Genomic DNA, 21,391 nt, shown 5'->3' with positions numbered 1-21,391 from the left:
TAAAGTAGTTCTATTGATATGAGACTGGCTTTTGAAGAGTAGTACCAAATTCAAAGTTGTTGCAATGATGATTGCAAGCTTGGCATTTTATTTTTAAAACTCCGCCAAAAGAACATTCTTCACATCAAAAGTAGCAAAGAGAGCTCTAAGATCCAGCACTACTTTAATGTTCAGTTAAACATAGAGTGAAAAAAATTTTTGATTTCCGTTTTCGTTAGGTAAACCCCTTTTTTAAATGATATAAGCAGGAGATGAGAAAACATTTTACTTTGGTGGCAAACTATAGAGACATGATGCTGTGAAGATAGTCAATGAAGAGCTGTCAAGTGAACCAATAAAGAGAGAGAGCAGATTAAGAAAAAAACTGTCTGCATGCCTTTTTGTTTTCTCTCCAAATTTCCAGCATTGTGTAGCAATAGAGTTGAAGCCCTTGACCTTGCTCTTCTTCTCTCCTCTTAGATTTTTCTTAGAATTTATATATTACAGTAACAGTAACTCAGACAGTAACAAACTTGGCAAAAATCTGTTATTTACATAATATGTGAATAGTGCACATCTAAACAATCTTTTGTAGATAGATTCTCTATAAGCCTGTGATGCTTTATAATAAGAAAGTAATCATGGATAAGGAAGATGCTATAAATAAGAGGGAGGGAGAGTAAATATTTTCTGGAGCTGGGAATCACTGGCCCAACAGAAATGATAGACAACAAGGCCTAATTATACCAAACTGCACATTATGGTGCAGGGTCAGTAAAGTCTAAATTATTATATCACTCCTATTAAACATAAAGAGCAGCCTTCTGTGTGTAAACCCCTAATTGGAAAAGCACCAAATAGACAGTGCATGCTACTATGTGAGTATGAACCAGTGGTATAATATTTATATGTTTAGTGTAGAAGCCAAAAACAAAATATTCTATGTGTTCCTAAAAAGTGTTTAGTCCTCCTTTGGTAGTATAATATACTACAAGGTGGTCCTAAAATCTGTTTTCATTATAATGTTGCAGTTGTTTAGGGGGTCGTGGGATTATGTTTTAATGACACAAACAATAGATATACTTTATCGTAAATATATTGTCAGGTTATTCAAATGTAAAGGCAATGGTATTATTCTTTTAAGCCTATTCACAGAGCATTGTTCAAAGATTCAATTGAGTATAAAAACGCAGCTTGGGCTATTCTATCTCTTTAGAAAACCCATTGTGCTCTATGAATAATAGGTATCCTGGATTTAAATGTTTATTTGTAAGACACAGATTTTGTATTTGTAGTAAATAATGTATACAATATGAGTTTAAAAATGTACAAACTTTAAATAATAAACCAAATTTATACAACACATTTACCTTTTATATACACTTAAAATTTAATTTGACAAAGCAAAGTATATCAGGGTAAATTCTAAAAGGTGGAATTCCTTTGTAAACAGAAGGTGTGGAAAAGATTGACTATTTTTGGAGCATAGTGATAACTAACAGGGAGAGTTAATTAGGGTCAGATAAACCTTTTAATTATTTTTTTTAAAAAGTCAGATTTCTGATAAAATTCATACCTGGTGGCTCAGAGTTTTCCAAGCTCCAGTCAGAGGAAATTACAAATTTGAGTTAAGGGAAGTATCTAGACAGACCATACTTTTAAGCAAAGATCTATAATGCCTTTCAAAGTAGCTGCTACAGTCCATGGGGAATATCCCAATAATGGCATTTGTCAATAAGTCATGGAACACCGTTAGAGGAATAAAAAACTCTGATTATAGCAGAAAACTTCAGTTTTTGCCCTATGTACCAAAACTGGATAAAGGTATCATTCTTACTATAAGTTACTATATGTTAATATACGTTGTCGTGGTGCCGGGTGTTATACCGTAATGCACAGCAACCAAAAGTGTCTGTATGGTTTTCCATTGAGGTGCTAACCCCATTCATTACACTAAACAGACCATCTCACAAAAACAGACAGAAATATGTGCAGCTGTGCTTTGACAAAACACACTGCAGCACATTGCATGAGTGGGAACATCAGACATTGCTCTCTATCTGAGGTCTTTGCTTATTGCAGTGAACAGCACTGCACTGCATATAGTGGGAATGAGGCCTAAAGGGAATCAAAGCAAAGTTAGGTAAATATTAGATTGCAAATATCTCAAATTTGAAATCTGTTTAATAAAGAGTATGAATATGCAAAACCAGTACCAAATAATTTACCTTAAAGTTCTTCTGATATGTTTTGTACTGAAATGCACGTTTCTGTAATTCATCCAAAATTATTTGCAAGTCTGCAAGTATTTGTTTAATTTTGGTTTGATCGGCAGAGAACTCCAATATCTGTGGGTCCTGTAAAATAGTTCACAATAATTTAAGAATCTTTGACATCAATCTTTACTTTAACATATGCTCATAATTATGTATCAAATGACAAAGTTTCTATGTTGGTGCAGTTTTTGTTGATTTTTGTCCTTTTATGAAAATATATTTTTTTAATTATTATACTGATTATTTTGGTGAACTTCAGACACAGTATTTTTTTCCTGTGAAACTGTTTGCTGCTACTCTTCTAATATCAGCAGGATGACTGGTCCCCTCTCTATCTCTTTGAGATTCAAAGTACAGGCAATGTTCACATAATATTATTGCTCCCTGTTATAGTCAGGAAACCATAAACAGGTGCAAGCAGAGCAGAGATGTAGCTTAGCTTGGTACCACACCATTATTCATCACTCCAATCCCACCTGGCACTTTAAAGGGCTATCTTTTGATACAGCGATGACAAGGAAGTTCTCTGCTCCACTGTCACCACCCACAATACTGCTATTCTGTTTTTCTTTTCCAAGCCAGCGTCTCTGCCTTGCCAGCATATTCAGTGTATTGTTTAGTAGCAATACAGGGTGCTTTTAGCACCCTAACAGAGTAACGGGGCTATAGGACACGCAGGTTCCCCTTGTACTACAAGGTTGGAGGATGAGCTTTTTTCTGTGCCATTTACATTAGCTAATAATCTACTTATCAGAAAAAAAGCTTAGGTTTTTTTCTGATAAGTAAATTATTATTTTGTGATTATTATTATGTGATTGGTTTGATGAAAACATACAATCAAAATAAATGCATGAATAAAAATTCTACTTTACTTATTCAAAAATCTTTTACCTGTGATTGCTGCTTCACTTCTTTCACTTCTTTGTTTAATTCTGCAATGTCTTTATCTAAAGAACGGCAGAATTTCTCAATGCTGCCATCTCTCTCCCCTACGGACTTGTCAATGGCATTTCGAACAGCCATGACTGAAGGTTTCAGTGTAGCAAACACTGCAAAATCTTCTGGAGGTGTAGGAACATGATAGCTTTCAATCAGCTGATACATTTGTGCAACAACATTTGACTCTTCTTCAAGAACATCGATCTATAAAAGGAATGTCAATCAGTCATGGGTTTCTTTATAAACTTTCTTTTACATATAAATCAACTCTTTTCTGTTTGTCATGAGTTTTGAATGTACTTACCCGTTCTTGAATTTCATCCAAGAAAGTCAAAGTATTTACATAATCTAGTGTTGTAGAAGGAAAAAATTCAAGTTTGAACTGGGCATCTTGAGATTCTGCTATGATGGCATCCATCTTTTTCTTAGCCAGAATAGGTAAGATTTCATTAATTGCCTGAAAACATAATGGAACATTTAAGGAATGGGTCAACAGGTCTGGAAAATCCAAACAAACTGTAGTAGTCAATAAAAGGCAAAAATTGTTTATGGCAGCATTCATGCAACTTATATTTAAAGTTGATAAAAACAAATGCAAATGTGTAACCATAGACGTCCACAGTACAAATGGCTCATAAGGTTAGGAGACCTACCAGAACTACAATTTCCCTTTACATTTTGAACACCATAAACGCAAAATGTGCTGTTTTAAGCCTATGGAAAATATAGGAAGAACTGAAACTAAATGCACCTGAAAGCATGCTGGATTTACATTTTAAATATGTGCTTAATAGTGAGTAAATGTTACCCAGTAAAACTTCAGTTCTACATGGCAAGGTATTACGGTGAGATAGAGGAGCAAACATCAGTTTACATTTTGAACCAGGGCCCTTTGCATGACTTTTTTATATATTGATAATGCACTTTCATAAAACACATTTATTGTTTTAAAGCTGCATTATGTTTTCTTACCTCCAAGCATCTTTTTGGAGAAGGTATTAATTTCTCTTTTAGTTTTTTGGCATCTATGAGCAGCAATCCTAGATTTCTTTTCTGTGTGATTGCCATAGCATCTCCATGTTCTTTATGGTATTTCTTCAGTTGATCTGCAAAGAAATCAACTCCTACATGGAAATAAAACAGACAGTTCCTTACCTGTACTGGTAGAGGTATAACATTTTACATACAGTAGCACAAGAGACCCATAAATGAAGACATTTATTATGACATGGTGTTAGTCTCTGTATAGTATGATTACATTTGAGGTAGGGGGCAAAAAATTGTTCTACTTGTGCACCTTTTCATTTATAGCTCTCTGGTAACCAACACATGCTTTGTTTGTGATCATGCATGTTTTTTGTTACATGCAACACTAAAGCAAGCCTTAACAGGGCAAGCCATCATAACAAATGATGATTTTATTGTTTTCACTGCAGTAAAAGTTCCATTCTAAATCTGTATCTCTATATAATGATTGTAATAAATAATTTTTAGGGCTATAGAAGAAAGTACAAAATGGGTAGGTGTGCACTCCTAGGGCTATATAAATACAGTATACACAAGTTTTTTTAGCATATGTTGTCCAACACAAAGGTAAATGTACACTTGGATTTAAGGGGTTATTATGCGTACACTAAAAACCTGACTCTATATATATTTGCAGAAGATTGAAGCATAAGCAAATGTCTCATCGCCCACCCATCTGAATAAGGTATTTGCTCCTCTATGATCATACTAATTTTTTCTTATTATGGTGGTTTAAAGAGGTTTTGGACATAAAATATTACATATGTAGACCTGAAAATAAACAGTCAAGCATAGAATAAATAGGGAAACTCATAGGTGAAATAAAAAGAAATTTCAAGTCATACCATGGTCTTCAGCCTTTAACGCTTCCAAATCTAAGCTTTCATTTTCTTTATAGAACAAATAAAACTGGTCAAATGTTTTTGCATATACACTGGCTGTATCAAATGCAGACTGTATAGTTTCCTAGGATACAAAGAACATATATAATTATATCTTCATGAGTAAAGAATGTTGTTGCTTCCAATCATCTATTTCAGATGACACACTCTTACAAGATTCCCTAATATAAACAAAACAAAAGGTTATGTTCGCATGCTACAACCATTCCTCAATATTTCTTTCCAATAAAACATGTTAGTTGTGCTGCCAGTGCTAATAAATATAAAATTACATTTTTTTATGAACTGGACATCTCACAATTTTTACAAAACATAAATCATGCTGTGATTCTATGCTGTACAGATGCAAGTTATTAAGCCAATTTTTATAAAAAGCCTGGCAAAATTGCTTCAATAAATTTTGGTCTAATTTGCCTTAGAAAAACTATTTCTCATCATGCATTTTACTCCACATCTTTACTCAAACTAATGGCCACCATTTTAACCACTACCGCATGACTAAACCACAATGCTTCCATTATATTTGATTTCTTGAATATTTTCACTTTTCAATTTCACTTCACATCTCAATTTTTTATCACCTATAGAAATGTGGTCTGTTTTCATTTGTGGGGAATCCTTTTTTCATCCATCCACATGCTACCCCCCCCCCCCCCCCCCCCCCCACACACACACACACTAATGTATTTTGTCAAAAACTACTGATGATAGTCTTTTCAACCCTAAATTATGTTTTAAATGCCTCTGGTGTATCTGACCAGTAATATACAGAATTCTTAGTACAAGTGATACATTTGTGAAATAAACCTGTTGCTATGCTCAAAAGGCATACGTACCAATGTATTCTTTTTCACAAAAATGTGGGGTTTCAAAAACAAAGGTAACTGAAACATCAGTGGGTTAAACCAAGGGAATGAATTTATGTTAAAGACCAGTCCATTCAAAAATTATATTTTAACCTTAAGTGGTTAGCCTCTGAGCATATTGTTTGAAATTAGGTGCCTGGGAGCAGAATGCTACTCTGAGTATACCATAGGTTCTATCATTGCTATTAATCAAAATAAGGTTGCAGGAGGGCCCCAGTGTGAGCAAGGTATAAATACAGGTAGTCCCCAGGTTACATAGGAGATAGGTTTGTTATTAAGTTGAATTTGTATGTAAGTCGGAACAGGTACATTGTTTTATTAAATGCAATTAGGATGTTTGTCTCAACATATTATTAGGCAGCATGGTGTCAGTTGCTGTATAAAATCCTCATTGTGAGTTAATCACACACAAAGCAAAAAAAAAAAAAAAAAACTTAAAGGAGCCTAGACATTCATTAACTTCTGGAGCAAGCTGTGCTTTGATATGAAAAAAGAAACAACTGCAGAATTTGTTTTGGTCATTAAAGAGCTGTGTTTAGAAAAAGATTTCTTCTGCAAGTCATGCAAATTCAAGCCTTTGTCCTGCACAGGAGTGAGCAGGGAAGCCCCATTCATATCTAGGAGAAATTTGTATGTCGGATGTCCTTAACTCTGGGACTACCTGTAGTTAACTCTTTAAAGTAAGACATTTTAAAAGACGAGCTAGGAAGAAAACCAAATGAACAGTTAATATAATTATTTATTAAGTGTAAAACTTACTTTTATTTGAGATATTAGTCCTTGCAAATGCTTGTCATCTTCAAACATAGTACTTAGACTAGGTCCTTCTCCACATGTCTTTTCTTCTAACTTGTTGTTAATAATTGGTTGAGTAAAGGCATCAAAATAGGAGTCTGGGACAAGGTTGGCCAATGACAATACAGTTTCTTGAAACTGTTGAACAACATTTGCAATGTTGTCCTAAGAAATGGAAAGAAAGATACAATACAAAGTAGTGTGATACAAAAAAAATTGAAATAATTTATACAACAATAATATAACTATATGTATTTAAAAGGTATACCAAACCAGATATCATGTCATAGAAGCAGCTTGCAGTCTATAGCAGCGGTCACCAACCAGTGGTCCACAGAAAAAAAAATGGCCAGGGTCCTTCTTCTGACCCCACTAGTCATGTTTTAGCAAGCAGGTTTGAGCCTGCGATGGGAGAGTGATCAGGTTCTGGCATCATCACTTCACTCAGGGGGAAGTTTCTTCTCTTTTGAGTGACACACGGTTCCCCCCAAATGCACAGGATTTAAAATGATGAATTTAGTGGTCCGTGAGGTCTGAAAAGCTGGCGACCACTGGTCTATTGGGTTTACATTATTCAATTTGTTACTTTCAGTGGCAAGTGTTGAAAAAAAATAAAATGACTGAGGATTTGTCAGAGAATGACTCATTGCAGATTTACTGAAAAGTCTGTTTTCACCTTTTCAATTAGTTTAGTGAAAGGTAAGGCTGGGGTGACTTCAACAAACCCATCATATCAAGTAAGAATCCTGTTTTTTACATTTACCTTATACATGGTCTTTTTATCAATGTTCTGATAATGACTGTAAAAAGTACCACTGTAGTCAAAACACACTGGGAGTGCATTGGTATATAATAGGGCAAAATTATTTATATATGAACACAACTTACAAAATGTATTCCCACATTAGGGGGATTTTTATATACTAAAAATTAAACAAACCTGAAAATCATCCAATGAAGGCTCAAACCACAGTGACTGGGTATCAAGCATGATCTCTGTGAAGAACATGGGGACAATTTCTTCTTCAGCAGTAGCACCAGGCAGTGAAGGCACCACAGAAGCCTTTTAAAATAGAGGGAAAAATATTAGTTTCCACAATGTAATAATGTTTAAAAACCAAACCAATGTAAAACTGACACTTTTGGGCCTGATTTTTTAATGCTCTCCAAGGTTGGAGGGGATAAACTTTCATCAGTGAAGCTGGGTGATCCAGCAAACCTTGAATGGATTTGGTTCAGGAAAGAAATAATTTGCTAAGAAACAGCAAATTACTTTTAGGTAATCCATTCCAGGTTTGCTTGATCACACAGCTTCACTGATGAAAGTGTATCCTCGCCAGCCTTGGAGAGCTTTCATAAATCAGGCCCTTTGTTTTGCATGCTGGCTGGCAAGTGAAATGACATGCTGTTTTCATATACCTTGAAGGACTCCAATAGATTCCTACCAGAACTCCCAGGTACACCCAACTGCCACTATTATTACAACGTTAATAATGGGGTCACACTCCCCTTATTATTTTTAAATACATAAATAATTGAGTAAGTTTGAAGGGTTAAGAGACATGACTCTCCAAAGAAAATATTGGAAGAAGTATCTATAAGATTATGTTATAAAATATAGAGAGAGGGGTAAAACAACAATGAATAAAATATATTTTAAATAATAAAAAATAATAAAATAGGAAAGGGTTAGACCCTCCACCGAGTTACTGTTCCTGTCCCCACTGGGGAAATTTAAGACCTTTTATTTGTCCTAGTGAAAGGAAATTCAACATTTTAGTTGTTAATAAGTAATAGCATTGGATGAAAGGATAATCTTCCAATGGTGAAACCTATTCGGGGGACAACTCTCTAGGACTTCATGCACAACAAAAATTAATCAGACAGATATTTGAACTCTTTCCTGAGCTATTCAAAACTGAATAAAAATAAAAGTTTAGCAATACATTAACTTTAAATGTTATAACCTGTAACTGTGGGATAGGTGTATCTGTGACAAAATTAAATAAAATATGTGATAAGTGATACATTTTATTAACCAGTGAGGCAGGTAAAAGCCACCTTGCATGTTGGTTTTTAAAGAGGGGCAAGCTGGGAAAAGTCAACAAGACAGCACATCTAAAGCATACTAAAGTATATTAAAGAACCTTTCACTGTCATAAACCTTATCTTTTCTTCAGTCAATGCAGCCTGTGTTTACATTTTCACACCCACTCATGAAATCCATATAACAGACTTTCAAGCTCATTATGGTTCAACAAACCATTTTTATTTGAAATCACAAAAAGTGTGCACTCCATAATATTCCTGGAAATGTTTATTGCTATTTTTTAGTAAGAGTCACATCAGCACACACAAAAATTATATAATCTAAACATATATGCACATATACATATATGTTCATATCAGAACTCACAAGCATATATATAATAAATAAAAACGTATGGCATACAGATATTGTCTAATTCAGGGGTGTCAAACTCAAATACACAGAAGGCCTAAATTAAAAACTTAGACCAGGTAATTATAAAGTTTTTCCTTTATAATTAAATATAAAACATTATATGGAAACAAAGAGGTATTGCTTAACATGCAAAAACTGTTTTTGGAAAGTAAACATTTGTAATGAGCTTACCTGTAAGTATAAACTCCAAGGGCTGTTCTATAGATGCAAGTGATGCCGCTCCTACAATTCCCTGCATTACTTGCATCTATAGAACAGTCCAATGCGGGGCCACACATTGACAGAGTTGTTCCATAGAAAAGAATAGAATACATGTTTGTGCACAAGGCTGAGGATCTCAAGACAGCAGCAGAAAGGGGAACCTTTGAATGATTATATTTGCAAACAGTGAGATATAATAAAAATTATCATCTTCCAGCTTACTAGAACAACAAACTGATAAGTTGCTTGTTACTGTTGTCTACTGCGCTCAGGAAACCCTCAATAACATTTGCATGTGAAGTCAATTACTCTGTATATTGCTATATTCTGATTCTGATATATTGCTATCTCTGTAAAAAGTTAATATGCCGCCCACTGCTGGCATCATGGCACAAGTCATGTTTTCCTGCTGTTGTCTGTTACATTTAGTTATATTTAAATAGCCTTAAATGTTATGCTTAGTGAGCCTAATAAATAGTGATTAAGCAAAAATATATTATTATTTGACCTACCACGCTTTTCAAAGAGAAGAGAAACAAAAAACTGTTCCATAGGTGCGAGTGACGCTGAGACTACAATTCCCAGCATTTCTTGCGTCTATAGAACAGCCCAATGTGGAGCCGCATAGACAGAGAGCTGCGTCGATAGAATAGAACAGGCTGCTGCTCAGTAGACGTGAGTGATGCCGTGAATTGTTGTAGCGGCATCACTCGCTGCAGAAGGCAGTGGCAGGCAGGCGGGCCAGATGCCATTCATTTTCAAAACCATTCAGGGGCCCAAGGAAACTGATCAGGGGCCAAAGTTTGACACCCCTGGTCTAATTCCTCCTAAAAACTGTGAAAGAAGGCGCTTCACTACCTTGGTTGTATTTACATTAAGAATGAAGAGTATTATAGTATGTGTTTTTTTAATGCCAAGGCACGAAGGCAATATCGGGTTGATTTTATTTTGCATGCCATTAGAACATAGCCTTGAAACACAGGATTAGGTAAATATAGAGTTCTTGCTAGGGCTCAGAGAAAAACAAGGCATATTTAGGCACAGCTAGTGTGAGCTGCATGATGAACAGGGCATCTGTCCTAATTTTAAGCCATATCTTTTCTTTTTACTTCCATTGCGCTCACTCCATTTTTTCTACCAGGGTTTCCAATAAAAGTTTATTAATAGCAAATGTTCTCCCCTAGATTCAAGCAGTTAGCACACTTATCGATATTTAAAGTAGACCTAAACTCAAAGTTTTACTTTACATAAATGGGGTAGACAACCCTATTATATAAAGTAAAAATATTCCTATTTTATGTAACACCCTTTTTTAAAAACTAAGACAAAAAAACAGTAAATCACCTCCCCTTTCTGACTTGATCGCTGCGCAGAGCCTCCCGGGATACCAACGTCACGTATCCCGTGAGGCTTTAGCCTGCTCTTTCTGCACATGCCCTAGAAGGGGCATTTTCCATCACTAAGGGGAAAGAGATGCGGATCTCATGGATGTGCATTGGGATCGGCTCTCTTTTTTTTCCCCTTTACAGCGGGCTACCTCACCAGATTTTGCACCTGCGCAGGCCAAGATCAGGTGACTAGCTGGAGAAGGAAGAAGACTAAAGATGGCGACCCCCCCTTTGATTCCTTTGCACCATGACAAAAAAGAATTTCATGACTATGTCCCCCGTGCAGTTCCCTGGCTCAGGGAAGTGGGCAGGCTGTGTTCCTGAACATAATCGGCACACTCTCCCATTGCAGGCTTCAATCAGCGATGAGAGAGCGGGCGGGGTTATGTCATAATGACGTCACTCTGAGGGAGGTTTCTTTCGCCACCTTTGAGTGACACCTGGCTCCCCGCGCATGCAAGTTCAGGAGCCGCTGATTTTAGTGGTCCGCGGAACCAAAAAGGCTGGTGACCACTGTTTTATACTGTTTCTTTTGCTTTTCTTTCCTTGTAATTATTTTATTTGATAAAAGACATATCCCAAAACTCTATTGGTTAGAACCCTACTCGTGCAGGCCTTGAATGAAACTTTACCATGGACAGGCTCTACAAGGTAACAGAAAGACATTTTATAAATTGTGCAAACACTTTCTAATATTTAAATTACCTTTTTGTCTGCTGCTTCAACTTGCTTGAAATTAGTGTTCCATGTCTGTATCACTGCAGAAGATGGTGTATATTTCATCTTTTCTACCAAATAGTTCAGCAAAGATGACACTGAATTGACAGCCAGAATGTGCATGGTGTTCACTATCAGGTAGTCAGCCAATCGAATAAAGCTTTGCAGAATTAAAAAAAAAACACAAAGCAATTATAAGCAATTTAATTTTGCCAATAATATTTTTTATTACATTCATCTATCAAAAAGTCATTATACCCACGCAAGTTATTCATGATAAAGAATAAACTCCCTATATTTCACAAAAAGCTATTAAGATCATTTCTGTTTTAGGAAGCCCCCATAGTGCATTGCAATTGTTTAGTGGATGTACTGTTGGTTCATTTTATCCCACATTACCCTTCATTTAGTAAGTCCATTGGATGTTCTGGTCTGGCTAGTAAGATTAATTTCAAATGAACCTGTCAAAAGTACAACAGAACTTTCCTTAAAAAGTTATCTACATGTCCCACTTGGATCACTAATCCAAAAATAGGTTTATTCCTCAGTATATTTTACTGGGTTGGGCCAAACAAACAATTCCTTAGTGCCCCTGGGCCAACTGTGCATCAATAATTATATGGCCAGCATCAGTACAGGTGTATGGTAGTAGTATCTCAGAAACAATGCCACAGTACATCCAGAAAATAGTATGGTAGAGTTTAAAAAAATAGTGTTCTGTAAACCCAACAAACTTTTGTAATTTGAACCCAAATATTATGAACCCATATATTTTACACAAAATAAATATTTTTTTTTCTAGTGCAGGTAATAAAATATAAACTGATAAAAACTCATGTAAAACACAAGTTCACAAAATATTGCTACACATTTTATTTCTTCAATGCATTTATTCATGTTATCCAACTAGTGGTATTTAGATAACTATAAACAGTATATCTAATATATTGCTACTAGTGGCATAGTTTGTTCACTGACCATGTTAGCCTTCTGCAGTGTGACCTTTTGTTTGCCTGCTCTGTGTATGTCATTTTATCAGAAGATTCTCCAAAGAGATCACCTTCAAAGTGAGAGAGAACCAGCATATCTTGTCCTGAAGATCCAGTCACCATGTCTTTGGGAACAAAACATTAACATATTTTTAGGATAACATGTGCTCATGTTTTTGCCTGCAGTCCTAATCCCACACGCATGCAGAAAACCCAGTTCATGCACAATAAAGTACTGGCCAAGCAGTTAAATATCTTTAGAACAAAGCCCTACCTATACACATTCCAAAGAAATATTTTTTAAAGATACCGTGTTTTTCTATTATACCAGAGGTAGGCAAACTCTGGCCTTCAAGCCAGATACGGCCTGGCCGGTAATTTGTTCCAGCCTAACGCCCCCTGGCCGATCTGGCCTATTCCTGGCCGGCAACCCACAGCAGAGCTGGAACAAACTGCCAGAGCTGCCGAAGCTCCAGAGCCTCAAGCAGCTCTTGAGCCTCCGTGTTGTGGTTCCCTTCCCTTTTTACCGCAGCCGGCATTAACACTACCGCTGCCGGGGTAAATAAGGAACATTCCCCCTCAGGGGGCGTTCCTGGTGGAGGGTGGAGCCATTAGGGCGGAACTCGAGAGAGAGTCCAGCCTAGTGTGCTCCTGCCTACCCCTGAAATGGCCTAGTGGCCAAAAAAGTTTGCTGACCTCTGTATTATACCAAAATCTTGGCTGGCTACCACCCATCTTACAAAAACAACCAGCATATGTTTCTAAGCTGTTAGAAACTGAATGAATCCAAACTCAAGATATGTCTACAGTGTATGTTGCGATCTTTAAAGATTCTGTAGAATGAATATTTTCACAGTAAAACAGCTAGAGAGCTGAGTCATGGCTTCATGTAAAGCTTATTGTTAAGAATATGTAAATGGTTTAATACCTATATTCTGGGTACACATGCACTTCAAAACAGTGGCAGGAAAATGCAACTAGGTGCAAACTGATACAGTTCTATATTCAGTAATATATGTATTATATTAAATACAAGTAAGTGTAAGTACTAAAAATTAGCCTTTTGTAGTCCCTGTAAAGCACTGGAAAAGGGAGGAGTAGTACAAGCAACCAATTAGTTGGGCCTTAGTAGAAGGAGTATGAAGAAGAGCAGAGTCACTATGCCGCCTGTTTTTTTTACTTTCTTTCACATGTTGGAAGTAGGAAAGAAATGTATGTGTTTCTGAACTGCAGCAGAAAAAAATTAAATAAAAAAATGTCCACCAGACATGGCTGGGTTGTTCAACAAAGTCAAGAAATTAAAATACAAATCTTTTGGCAAGTGAAAAAAAGCTCATTAATGAATTTCGCAATTTACCTGGACAACCGCTTTAATAATTAAAGTGACATTGAAGGTTTATCTAAAGCAAAGGAAATGATATGTCTCCTCCCCTATCGGTTGTATTACTAACTAAATCTGAAGACATATTGCAAGTAAAAAAAAAAAAAAAAATTCTTCTCACCTCTGTCAGCAATGGTAATAAAAGACAAAAAAAGCAAACAGGAGAAACGTAAGTTTTAGTGTAACAAATTATAATCTATTTTAACCATAGGTATCTATGTATCTTTATAATCTACGTATATTTTACCTACTGTTGTTTGTCATTAAGAAACTTTATTGTTGAGTATCTGAGTATTTTGGAACACTTACATATATGCATACATTAAATGAATGTGAACTTGCATAGGGGTAAACATGGTTTATTAAAAATACACATTAGTTTACCATAAAAACCTAGCATCTATTTTCTATTTTTACAGTTTTACATTTACACCAAAAGCTGACTTCCTTGACAAAATAATTCTGAACCATAAAAGATCTGTAAAGTTGTTTTCACTCGTAACATAATATTCTGATCAATAACAAATATGGTAAAACATTGTGCATTGATTCTGATTTTACCTGGATTCTCTATATCATTGGTATAGTCATCTGGTGTAAATCCAGCTTCTAACAAAGCTGTTCGACTAGCACTCCTTACCACTTCCTTGGCTAGATCTCGGAACTCAGACAAGCGATTTGCAACCTAGGAAATAACGCAGTTGGTATCACACTGGCTTTTTTAAATTCAAGAAGATGGTAGGTTTTGTGCCTATTGAAATCCATGTGTCTGTAGTCCTCTTTTAAAACAAACAAACATAATTAGAGAATCCTACACATTTTTTGACAATTCCAGCATGGCCTGGCGCACAAAGCCAGACCTTGTACATTTGATGAGTTTGATGTGGAGGAAATTAGGTGACTGCTGAAAGCCCGCACCCTAACCATTCTTACCACCTTTAATGAACTGAAACACTGGCCCAGGTCATCTCATCTAATATTAGTATCTGACTTCAATTTAATCCTATCATTAATCCCTGATATTTTTTCAATCCTAGTCCTGGTAGGGGGTGATTTCAGTGCAGACTTCATTGTCAGATTTCCTTAAAATTGTAACTTCTTAGCTTCTTCTTTAACCTCATTGGAAAAAACTGTTCACATGACACAACTTAATGTATGAAAACATACGTGTCCTTCTAAAACATATATGTTTTAGTACGAGAGTATATCTGAAAGCTACTCTCTGTTGACTAATATGCCGGCTATCCAATATAAAATTCCACCAATATTCCCTATTCCTATTTTGCTCTGCTCATACTGCCTAATGAGTTACCTATATCTCAGATTATTGTACAGGATGAGATAAAGGCTTTACTCAGAGTTTTAATTATAAAGTGCACTGTTATTTCCAGATCTCCATACATTGCTAGGATTGCTAAAGTTACCTAGGACTGGGTATCACCAAACCCTAACAAGGCTAGGCTGCTTTAAGATATCCTCAAATTCTATCAAATCTGGGATCATTTTTTGATGCTCTCTTCAGTATCCACAGTATATATATCTTGCAATACCAGCATTTTTTTACCCAAAGTACTCATTCAACATCTACAGGAATTTTAAGTTTTATTCTCATATTTATTTCAAACTTATGTTATATTAATGTAAGACAATTCAATTCCATTGAATCTTGCTGGCCTTGTAGAGCTTACAAGGGCTTACTTACCCTTTTCAAGGTGGTTTATACCACATAAAGTCAAATCGATGGACTATTCTACTGCTTTTCCTATTCCCTTTTTTCTCTATGTTCAATATGATTTGTTACAGTATTTCTTTTCAAACTGCACTTGGTCCTTGGAGCTTATCTCTCTGTCCCACTGTGTCAACATTTTATGTATAACACAAATTCATGTTTTTTTGTTCTGTACACAATAGGGTCTATTTCATGCATGTTTCTATGCAAGATTCACTCAACCTTTACCCTAATTCAAACAAATTGACACTTCATTCAATTAGAAAATGTACAAACAGTCTCCAAGACATACCAGGTAGTAAGAGTGAATCTCTTTAAATGATGAGAATGTAGCCTTATAAACAAGTTTCACCAGTATAGTGTAACCATTAGAAAGTTTCCCTTCACATAGCAGTTTGAAAACCTGAGATACCGATAGAGAGGCCTGATGTCAGAATGGTAGCTCTGGTAGAATGAGCAGTTACTGGAATTAGTGGCTCTTTAAGTTTACGAGCATTAGATTTTTTGTCAGTTCTACTAAGAGACAAGGAAGTCACTTCATCTTTACATTGACCATCCACAGTAACAAATAAGAATCTTACTTGAAAAGATGGAAGTAGCTTACAACTATAACCTAAAAACTAAATCCAGAATTTGTAATGCAATCTCCTTGAGTTGGACAAATACAAGGAAGAACAATCATCAATAATATGTAAAGTGGAACCCACTTTAGGTAAAAATCGCTAATTAGGTTATAAATTTATTACTATTACAGAAATAGAAATAATGTTTACAAGGCAGGGCTGCAAACTCAGATATTCTAGCAGAAGTTTTATCCATTAAAAAGACCACCTGTCAGGACAAAGACAGTACGTGAATTTGTTTTATGCTCTCGAATGCAGGTTTTTGAAGAACCAAAACAGCCAGATTAGGGTCCCACAAAGGTAATAGTATTTGAGCATAATGTTCCATATAAGTGGCTCCCTTAATGAAAGTGCTGAAAATAAAACAGAGAAGCTGATACTTGACATTTATTTGTATTTAAACATTATCTACAACTTTTTGGGTGAGTTCTGATCTAAATCAAAAGCACACCTGTTGAATAACATCGGAGAGACTATAAGTAATAAAATCCATGTATCTACTAGGTTGAGATAGATAGTAGTAAATAATTCTTGATTCCAGGACCTGGAAAAACAGGTCTTCACTCTTCGCCTACTCTAGGTAAAAAGGTTTTATTTGGTTTAATGTGGTTTGGTCACTAGGTGGTACTATTCCCATAGTATTTTTTTTTGGGGGGGGGGGGGGTTTCAACAGAACCCAATCAATATTGTTCCCCTGCTGATAAACCAACATGAAATTCCACCCCACTTCCCCATCTATTGCTGTCATAAATGCACTTGGATGTGCTGAGCAGAGCTCACAAACTAGAGTGTTCTGCAACTTTCTGCCAACAGAACACCTTTTCAGATGTTTCCTGCACAACTATCCACCCATCAAAATTTATGACCAGTTTAACTGGGCTTGGTGTACTAGTGTTCAGGCATTGCCAACTCTACACTTTAAGTAAAGAATATGTACTGATTGCAAGAAATTTTGTAACCAATAGACATTCAAGCGGCTTACTAAATATCACACACCAGCTCTTCTGACAAGTACAATAAACCTAGGTAGTGTGTTATAAATTATACTTTACCTCTTGAAGTTGTTTAAACTGATTTTCTGCAAATTCTTTCAGTGCATATGTATAACCTTTCTCAATACGACACAGGCCCATGTCACTAATTCGATAACACATTTCTTGTATATTGAGGAGAGCAGGACGCAAAAACTGGAAGGAAGTAACAAAACAAACATTTTAACAAATTATGGTTGTAGTATAAGAAACAACAAGCATTTTTATTATATTTACAGCAATAAGAAGAGGGTAAAATAGCATCATGTCAATTATCTAAAACCAAACCAAAAGAATGTATATATGTAATGTAGCTAAGCAACACAACTAGGTTGCCTTCTTGTGCCTAGCCTATACCTAGACAGTGAAAGAGCAGGAACAGATGAAGTTATCCCTCTCTTCCTATCAGCAAGTTACTTATCCGCTCATGTACATCTGATTAAACTCTGTAGCTCCCTAAATCTCTTATATAAAGAAAATACCAGGAGTCTAAAATTAGGTCAAATTTAGGTATTTATACTAGTTTTATTATTTAAATTATATAAATGCATTCATTGGATTTTTTTTTTTAAATATCTACCTGTAATTCACCGTTAACTGATTTGAAATACCTACTGAATTAACAATAAACAGATTCTCTTGCAAGGCCTTGCGACATTCGCAAATTTTTTTGGCACGGACATTTTTTCTCCATACAGTAAAAGCTTTCCACTTGCGAAAGAGGGCAAATGTAGGGATCTGTTTCAATGCTCTGTGGTAAAGATATTCTTGCTTCCATCGATCCAGCTCAAGAAAATTAACCTCTCCATTACATATATGGGTGATTCCCCGATCACTTATAGTGTAATAATCATGTTTGTAGATGTTGTCATGGTTTACAATTCTGTATGGAGAAGAAAAGAAAAAAAAAGGAATGACAAATCATATTTGGCCTAAACTTGTACTAAATAGGTACAATTGTAAGAATTACTTTTTTATGTTTAGTATGAATCTCCAAACTTGGTAGTGACAAACAATGCATATAAAAGTTTCAACCATTTTCCCTAAGAAGAGTTTAAGTTGCTAATATAGTATCTAAAGTCGTTTCTAACCAACATCCTACTTTTACATGCTTGCTCTCCCATGTAAGTGGTATTATAATAGATTTATTATTGTGATTTGTTGTATAAAAACTTCCTTTACCTGAAATGTCAACTTTTGTCTAAAATCAAAATAATTCCTGAAAAATAACTTTTTTAGCATCCAAACTTCTAACCAACTCATTTGGATTAGCTATAGAACTGGAAACAAAGGAATTCTTATTTCAACTCGCTGTTGAATGCTGTTGAATGTGCTTTCAATGTCTTTCTGGCACACTTTTATTGTATTTGTATTAACACTTAAGAACAGTGAAGTGTCATACCCAAATATAATGCAAAAGCTGATAACATCAAAGTACAATTTACAGTAAAACACACTATACAAACTGTGTGGGCAGATATACACGGATAACTACTCATCTCTTACAAAATATAAAGCAATAAATTGTTTGATTGTGGCTAATATGTTGTCTACTATCTTTTTTAAGCTGTTAACAACTGGTGGATGAAAAACACCTTGAAACTTGAAACAAAAAAAAATGAAAAGTTTGAAAACAAAAGAAAGAAGAGGGAGACAAATTAAACTCAAAACTAAATGACAGAGTAAAGGTACACAGAAATACACATTAGTAGAACAAAAAGAGTCTCCAATCAAGGATTCCAATGATTTATAAAAGTCTTTCACAGTTCACAGGTCATTTTGTTTATTTTAGTTTTGGGTAGCATAGGGAATTTAACTTGTAAATCTTATCAACTCTATTGTAAAGTGGTGTTGATATATGCAATAAAATATTACTACAATACAACAATTAACAAGGAAAAACTACACTGTTTAATGTTTAATAATGTACAAGCTTTATTCTAATCTCTCTCTCTCTCTCTCTCTCTGTATATATATATATATATATATATATATATATATATATATATATATATACACACATACACATACACACACATTATTTGCTTTTCATTTAAAGCATGGCAAAGATTCCCAAAGCAGAAGAAGTGCTTCTAAAGAAGTAGCATAGAAGAAGCATCCTTTCCTTTGTCCTATTCAAACCATAGACTGAGGTCATGTTTTGGCACAACTGTTCATGTGCCCATTTAGTTCTATTATTTGTGAAAACTATTTTGTAGTCATAAACATAATATGTAAAGAGAAGTAAAAATACATACAAGTACCACAATATATTCTCTTGTATCTACACAACACAGGTCCTTTAAAGTTTAGCCTGATTTCAATACTAATATATGATATTTCTTTGTGCTTGATAGACACCAACAATTATAACATAACAGATTAATACACTACACTTTAGTAACAAGACTTTTTTACGAGGACAGTCGTGTGACTAAACAGATTTTATTTTTTCTCCTCTGGCTATAGGCCAAATTTATAATTTAACAAAGAGATGCTTGATTAGATTGCCTGCCTAAATTGCTGAAAGAGATAGTAGTGGTTTCAGCAAAAGTAGGTCAAAGACTAGGGAGATTTTAACACTGGAATCCCAAAATCAGCCACAATGTAGCTCAGTCCTTTGTAGAATTTATACTGGTAATTTTTAACATGATGCCAAACAAGCTCAGTTTCACAAATGACACCATTTGCATGACCAGGAATACTGGCTATGTATACAATAAACAGATACTGTAGCTTTTTGCTGCTGACCCCAAAGTAGCTAACACATTTTTAAATTGTATGATAGGCTATCCACAAGTTGCATGATCTAGTTAGCTGTTAATGACATACCTTAGATTATATGGATCATACTCAATTGAAGATTTAAGAACAGCAGGAGTCATGTAAAGGAAGCCTATTTTTTTGTGTTCTAATAGTATATTTATGATCTGCAGAGGATCTTTAATATTAGCCTTGATGACATCTTCTGCAGAATCAAACACTGAAGATGGTGGAGAGGAAATTCGTTTATATGATCCAGGTCTTGAAGCAGATGTCCTAGGCTGTTTTGGGGGTGTAGGAGATACTGTTCTGCTGAGGTCAAGCTGTAACTAAAGAAGGATGAAAGAAAACCAATATGAATAAGCATATACTGATAAACACCTTTGAACAAATATCTATTGATAGTAACAAATGCTGAAAATGCTAACTAACTTTCATACTTTTTGAATCACTGATCTTGAAGAGGTATGTAGATCAAAGTTTCCGAATATACTCTTACTTCCGAACTCATTTTCTACTAACCTCCAGAGAAGTGAGTAAACCCTGATTTATAAATATTCAGGTTACAATTTTATTCTCTCAGCACACGTTTCCTCTGCATTCTGTGATCCACTTCAGTTAGATTTGTATCTAATCAATCATCAAAGCCAAAACTAGACCAGTTTTATCCCTGGATCCTGTATTCTGTAATTTATTGTATCTCTGCTTTTTATATCGTCATTTACAGACACCAATACATTTGTAAATCTGATGATCAAGATTTAGGAAAAATTATATTGTCATATTGAAGAACAGAATTTGGCTGCATGCTAATTCTAGTCTCAAAACAAAACATAAGTATTTGTCAGTCCATAGCTAATGTGCCATTTCACACTCAGTTTTCAATAATGGTTGCCTTTCCAAAACATATTTCTACAAACCCGTGTTGAGACATGCTGCCCTAGATTTACTGTAACAGTGATTTGGACAATCTCTGCCCCTGGTGAGAGCTGGTGCCAAGTTTCATTAACTAAAATACAATAAATCAGAGATAGCAGCTAGAAAGACATATACTTAGGCTTCCCTGGAAAAAAAAACAAATTTATAATGCAAAGAAACTTGGCTTGCTGAATGGAGCATATAGTAATGTTTTGTAAACTGCACTATATTACTCTATCATAGTGTCACCAAATACCATGTCACCCAAAAAAGTTGAGTGTCCATGTTTTCTCTTGCAGAAAAAGCAGCAATTCCAAATATGTAGGATAGATAGCATGTTCTTGTGGGAAACTGAGGTTCCTCCTATTAACATGTCATTACATTAATCCTTCTCTAATTTATCC

General features: G+C 35.2%; 1 protein-coding gene across 1 annotated transcript in view; it reads right to left on the bottom strand.

Annotated features, from left to right (window-relative positions):
• The window catches only part of DNAH6 (dynein axonemal heavy chain 6), a 131,641-nt gene that overhangs the window by 103,697 nt on the left and 6,553 nt on the right, over positions 1–21,391 (bottom strand). Inside the window, exons 3-15 of the mRNA XM_072405391.1 lie at positions 20,139–20,398; positions 17,922–18,189; positions 17,328–17,462; positions 14,485–14,608; positions 12,532–12,667; positions 11,542–11,713; positions 7,724–7,846; positions 6,748–6,948; positions 5,066–5,186; positions 4,167–4,318; positions 3,499–3,651; positions 3,147–3,398; positions 2,208–2,336 (exon numbers count right to left, since the gene is read on the bottom strand). Of these exons, the coding sequence (XP_072261492.1) occupies positions 2,208–2,336; positions 3,147–3,398; positions 3,499–3,651; positions 4,167–4,318; positions 5,066–5,186; positions 6,748–6,948; positions 7,724–7,846; positions 11,542–11,713; positions 12,532–12,667; positions 14,485–14,608; positions 17,328–17,462; positions 17,922–18,189; positions 20,139–20,398 (2,226 nt within the window). The remainder of the gene's footprint in view (positions 1–2,207; positions 2,337–3,146; positions 3,399–3,498; positions 3,652–4,166; positions 4,319–5,065; positions 5,187–6,747; positions 6,949–7,723; positions 7,847–11,541; positions 11,714–12,531; positions 12,668–14,484; positions 14,609–17,327; positions 17,463–17,921; positions 18,190–20,138; positions 20,399–21,391) is intronic.

The sequence above is a fragment of the Pyxicephalus adspersus genome, chromosome 3, assembly GCF_032062135.1.
Source record: "Pyxicephalus adspersus chromosome 3, UCB_Pads_2.0, whole genome shotgun sequence".
In the NCBI taxonomy this organism is placed as follows: domain Eukaryota; kingdom Metazoa; phylum Chordata; class Amphibia; order Anura; family Pyxicephalidae; genus Pyxicephalus; species Pyxicephalus adspersus.
This window is presented reverse-complemented; position numbering and strand designations above follow the sequence as displayed.